A 6,208-nucleotide genomic window follows, 5' to 3' on the forward strand; every position below is an offset into this window, starting at 1 on the left:
GAGGAGACATTTGCTCCTGTTGCCAAAATGACTAATGTCCGTACTTTGATCTCTGTTGCTGCTGTTTGTTCTTAGCCTATTTATCAGATAGATGTTAAGAATGCTTTTCTTAATGGCCATCTCACTGAGGAGGTTTACATTCGTCCTCTCCCTAGCCTTCACCATCCCTCTGGTCAGGTTTTTCGTCTTCGGCGTGCTCTGTATGGTCTAAAGCAGTCTCTTCGTGCTTGGTATGATCGATTTCAGACTGTTGTTACCGAGCTCGGGTTTCATCCTTCTGCTTCCGACTCTACTTTATTTCTGTGACATACCTCGGCTGGTTTTGTTGCTCTCTTACTCTATGTGGATGATATGATCATCACTGGCTCGGACTCTTCTGCTATCTCTAAGGTCAAGCAGCATCTCTTCAGCACCTTCGAAATGAAGGATCTGGGTCCATCACGGTATTTTCTTAGTATTGAGGTTGCTTCTTCTCCTAAAGGCTATTTTCTGTCTCAGGCCAAGTATGCTAATGAAGTCATTCATCGTGCTGGTCTTATTGATACTAAGGTTTCTGATACACTTATTGAGCTTAATGTGAAGCTTAACTCTATTGATGGTGTCCCTTTGGATGATCCCACTTTATATCGCGAGCTTGTGGGTTGTTTAGTTTATTTGACTGTCACTCGCCCTGATCTTGCTTATGCTATTCATGTGGTTAGTCAGTTCGTTTCTGCTCCTCGCTCTACCCATTGGGCTGCTTTGGTTCGCGTTCTTCGCTATCTCAGGGGTACTATCTTTCAGGGCTTATTGTTGTCCTCTACTTCCTCTTTGGACTTGGTGGCTTATGCTGACTCTGATTGGGCCAGTGATGTTACTGATCGTAAGTCTACGTCTGGTTTCTGTATGTTTCTTGGAGATTCCTTGATCTCTTGGAAAAGTAAGAAATAATTCGTCGTTGCTCGCTCTACTGCCGAAGCTGAGTATCGTGCTATGGCTCATGCCACTGCTGAGGTTGTTTGGCTTCGTTGTCTCTTGTCTGATTTGGGTGTCTCTCAGTCTTCTCCGACATCTCTCTATTGTGACAACCGCAGTGCTGTTCAAATTGCCCACAATACTGTCTTTCATAAGCGAACGAAACATATTGAGATTGATTGTCACTTTGTTCGCCAGCATCTGCAGTCTGCCTCTATCTCGCTTCCTTTCATCCCTTCGGCTTTGCAACTTGTGGACTTCTTCACCAAGACTCACACTACTGCTCGGTTTCAGTTTCTTCTTAGCAAACTCTCAGTGTTTTCTACTAAAACACCTTGAGTTTGAGCGGCGGTGTGAGAATATAGAATATATTATTGTGTGTTTTGTACAAATTGGAGTCCTATTAGAGGCATGATTGTGTTAGAGTCCTGTTAGAGACATAATTGTATTTGTATTTTCCTTTTTGGTTTAAGATTTAGGGTTATATAATCTAAGGTCTGATTGTAATCTTTGATACAATGGAATATATAGAAAAGCTTTCAGAAATCTTACATCCCTTAGTTTGGTTAGCCTTCCCAGCTATTTCACTATACTAATCCCACCTTCACTTCTTTGGTCTGCCTTTATCTTCCACAGCACTTGTAGATATTGCAACCTTTTTATTTGAGATGGAGCTTTGAAGCCACTAAAATCTCCAAATTTCAAATAAATGGTTCTTGATTTCAAATGATATGATATGAGATTGCGCAATCTCTGAAGGTGTAAGATTTCATCAGGCAGCTCAGTCACATAGGTTCCTCCTAGATCTATGGTCTCTAACTTCTCAAGCTTCCCAATCAACTATGGGACCATCTTTACTTTTGTATTCCTCAAGCCAAGGTACCTAAGATGATCAGTTTAAAAACTTCATCTAGTAAGTCTCTAATGGAGTACCTTCCAAATCTAACACATTTAGCAGCCTCGAACCACGTCTAAACAACTCATGCAAGGATGCAATAGGCAATGAATCCATCGGCTCCCACACAAACAGAGAATGGAGTCGAGAAAAATGCTCGCTATATTCCACATTATCCGAGGTGCTTCGGATCAAAAGGCGGCGGACTTTGTCCGACCTCCTTGAGCCCTGTCTGCAAGTTGTTGTTACAATGTTTTGCTCTCTCTCCCTTGAAACAATAATTTCACGCATCAGGTCATGAATGCAGAAATGAGAAGGCCTTTCATCTAGATATCTCTGTGCCACTTGAATCAAGCTCTTATTGAATAGCTTATCGAGGTAGCCTTTTGCAACTTCTCCTATTGTCTTTCCCTCAATAGCATTCACAAATCCTTCTGCTGTCCAAAGTTGAATTATTCCTCCGCACCATATCTGTTGATCCTCTGGGAAAATGCTCAAGTACAAGAAACAAATCTTTAGATAATAAGGCAGATCATTGTAACTGAAAGAAAGTGCTTTTTTCCTACTCTTTAGTTTGTCATTGCCCTCTAATTCAGCACCAAGGCTGCGATAAAGCATTTCCCATTCGTCTATTCTGCTTATGTCCTTTGTAGCCAATACACCATTTATCGCTACAATTGCAAGCGACAATCCCTCGCATCTTTTTAAGATTTGAAGAGAATTTGTTTCAAGTTTGGAGGGCATAAGTTCCCCTAAAAAGTCTTGTTGCAAAACAGCATCCACGACTCCTCTGGAGACAATGGCGTCAAGGTATAAACATTACCGTCAGTGTCATTACAATAGGTAGAAGCTATATCGGCGAAACGAGTTGTGAGAATGACACAACTACCACAATTTTTGTCAGGCAGCATGTGTTTGATAGCCTCTCAATCTTTAACATTCCAAACATCATCGAAAACAACCACATACCTATTTTGTTGCAAAAATTATTAACTAGATATTTCAACCTGTCAATGCTCATAGTTTCAACTCCAACAGGGACTGGTTGAATGATTTCTTTAAAGAGTTGTTGAATCATCTCCTTCAGGAGATCCTCAGCCCTGAATGACTCGGAAACAGTGAGCCAAGCATGGAAGTTAAAATGTTTCTTCACCGTTGCATCATCGTAGACTTTTTTAACCAGGGTAGTTTTGCTTAAGACCCCCATTCCCACCACAGAAACCACTTTCAACCCAGAACCTCCCTCGACTAGCCGCTCTATCAGTTGTCTTTTGGGCTTTTTGATGCCAACTAGCTTTGCTTCTTCGAGTAGAAGTGCATCACCACGATAATCATACCATGAATTGTTAATAACATTGGACATTGAGCCTTGCTCTTGTATACCATATTTATCATGGTATCATTTATGTCCCTCGGAAATATTGATGACCTTGGACTTGATTCTTTGTATTTTAGAAGCAATTTGGTGGTGAGCTTTTAAAGTCTCGGCAAAGTAGAAAGACTTACGAAGGAAACCACCGAATCCATCGCCGTGATGTTGTGCAAGGTGAAGCTTGAATTTGTCAAGAACATCTTTAGTGTCATAAGCAACATCTCGGACTTGTTTGACCCAAACTTTCAGTTCGGGGTCCCTTTCTTCCGTAGCATCAGCAACTCTGAGGAAAGCCGACATGTACTCGAATTCATCTCTGATGTCTTCCATTGCTTCCCGAACTCCACTCAACAAATTCACCTCTCCCTGAAAGAAGGGTGCAAAGTTGGTTAGAAGATGGAACACTGCAGTTTCAGCCATTTTCTTGTTTTGAGTGTTTGTTTGCAGTAGTAGGCTTTGTGTTTGAAGGGATAATTAAGAGGAAATGGTGAGTTGAACTGCGTTTTAAAACTGGGAATTTGTAATGCTCCAATTCAACCGAGGTTTCAGTAAGATGTGGCAATGCAAGACTTAACCTGGTTTTTATTTATTTATTTATTTATTATTTTTTATATTTGAAAACAATCATTAGGCAAATTAATTTTTCTTACTTCTTTGATGGCAACTGTGGGACTCTTTCCTAGTTGCGACCATTCTGCAATGGTCCCAATCTTTGTTGTTTGTCCTTAACACTCTTTTTTTTCGTAGAAGTAATTGCAAGATAAGATATGTCTAGAAGTTTGAATTATTTACGCTGTGTTTGGTTAGGAGATTTGGAAAGAAAAAGGAAAAAAAATGTGTGAAATTAGGTAAAATGTAAGTATATTTTATTCATATTTTACCTACCTTTTCCTTTTCCTTTTTCATTTTCAAATCTCTTCTCAAATCTTCCAACCAAACACAGCGTTATGGTCCCAAGTCTTAATTGTTTGCATGTAAAACTGTCATTTTTCGTGAAAGTCATTGCAAGTATGCATATAAGTTTGAGTTATTGATGGTCCTAGGGCTTTATTGGTTGCGCGTAGCACTGTTGTTCGTGGAAGTCATTGCTAGACAGGGGCGAAGCCAAAGAAGGTCCAGGGGGTCACGTGCCCCCCTCAATTTTGAATTTTTTTTTTGTTTTTTTGTATTGTGATTATATACAAAATGTATTCTTTTTTTTCTTAACATCTTCTTTGGTGAAGGATTTATTGTATTGTTCACAATTAGTAGTTATTTGATACTTGGGAGCACTATATGGTATTGTTTATGTAGTAGTCTAAACCAATAATGTAACGGGAAATCTGATGGATTGAATATAATTAATTCATTATTTTCAGGTAGTTGACAAACTACTTAGTGTGATTTGTGGTTTCTCATGCTTTGAGCATCACATAGACAACGCCATATGGTACTCTAACACTAGGTAATAATTTCCATTCAAAACACATCATTTGTAAGTAATATCATCTCTTTAATATTTTCTGTCAAATAAAAATTAAATAGATTTTATAATAATTTGTGTTCTAAATGATGTGTTTTTATTTTCTAAAATTACGAATTTTGATCCATAATTTTTTGTGCTAAAATTACAAACTTACATCACCATCTATAACGCCCTCAAAATAATACATAATACCCATCATTCAGACATGCAGTAATATAAGAAAATCAACGCCTTTCCATTCATTAGAGTAGTTCTTACAACAGTATTACATGTTAACAACAAAAGCAAATGCCCTACGGGCTTACAGCTTTCCAAGTCAACACTTGGTTACACAAAAGAAGAGTACTAACTCTATACAAAATAAGCCCTTGGCTTGATATACATGTAATACAAACAAAATAATCAAAAAGAGCCTTCAACTCCCACAACCATCCAAGCTATGTCCTTGGAGGTGGCATGCTACGTATACCTGAAAATAATGTCCCATACAGGGTGAGCCAACGCCCAGTAGAGATATGCTAAACACAATATGAGTAGTAACTAAGACATTAGCAATTGATAAATGTTTAACTCCCATAAATCAATCCATAAACCATTTCCATTACATGACCACTATGTTTATGTTTAATTTCATTTTCCATTTCTTATCCAATTTCCAAATTCATACCCGTGGCTCAGAACCTGGCCACACACTCTAAACGAAATAATAATTTATATTAAACATTTCCCATTTCGCAATAGATAAGCATACAAGTTATATCAACACCTCAACAGATAAGCATATGAGCTATATCAGCAGTTCCATAAATAAGCATATGAGCTATATCAACACTTCCATAGATAAGCATATGAGCTATATCAACACTTCAACGGATAAGCATATGAGTTGTATCACCGGAGTCCATCCCCTATCTTCTCCCAAACATTAACCAGTTTAGAGGTCCATCCCCTATCTTTCCCTAAACCGTGGAGTACATCTCCTATCTCCTCCCACACAACACAATGCATATAAACAATTATCATATACATCAATCAAACAATACATAAAGTTAATGTATTCTTTCAACTGTCATATACGATGACACATTTCATTGATTAGTTTTAGTTTGCCTAATCATCATGCATTGTCTACAACAATCACGACTACCCTCCACTAGTAGCCCAAAGCAATTATTTCTAAACAGATAATAAATGCGTTAACAGATAATTTATCCATATTTCCAAAAGTGAGCGATTAATAAATCCAACTTCGCTAATCCATCTCACAATGAGCCAATTTCATTATATTCAACTCAATTCCATATTTTCTCAACACTTGTCATTAATTACACTAGTGACCCAAAAATATCCAAACATGGCATTTTCTCCTCGATTCCCAATATTGACTCCAAGGGTCCATATATTACCAACACCCTCTTTTCAAAATTAAACATTTGAAACCCTAGTTTCCAAAACCCAAAACCCAAAACCATTTATACAAAAACTCAATATCTAGGTCAAAACCCATAAAAGTGAGTAGGAA

General features: G+C 38.1%; 1 protein-coding gene across 1 annotated transcript; it reads right to left on the reverse strand.

The window, feature by feature from the left end:
• Positions 1-1,864: 1,864 nt before the first annotated feature.
• Positions 1,865-3,212, reverse strand: LOC114318432 (disease resistance protein RPM1-like). Its single transcript, XM_082905258.1, has 2 exons — positions 2,857-3,212; positions 1,865-2,639 (listed from the first exon to the last, which is right to left on the reverse strand). The coding sequence occupies exons 1-2, from the start codon at positions 3,210-3,212 to the stop codon at positions 1,865-1,867; spliced, it is 1,131 nt and encodes a 376-aa protein (XP_082761384.1).
• Positions 3,213-6,208: the final 2,996 nt, after the last annotated feature.

The sequence above is a fragment of the Camellia sinensis genome, chromosome 14, assembly GCF_055761805.1.
Source record: "Camellia sinensis isolate YWXY chromosome 14, ASM5576180v1, whole genome shotgun sequence".
Taxonomy (NCBI): Eukaryota; Viridiplantae; Streptophyta; class Magnoliopsida; order Ericales; family Theaceae; genus Camellia; species Camellia sinensis.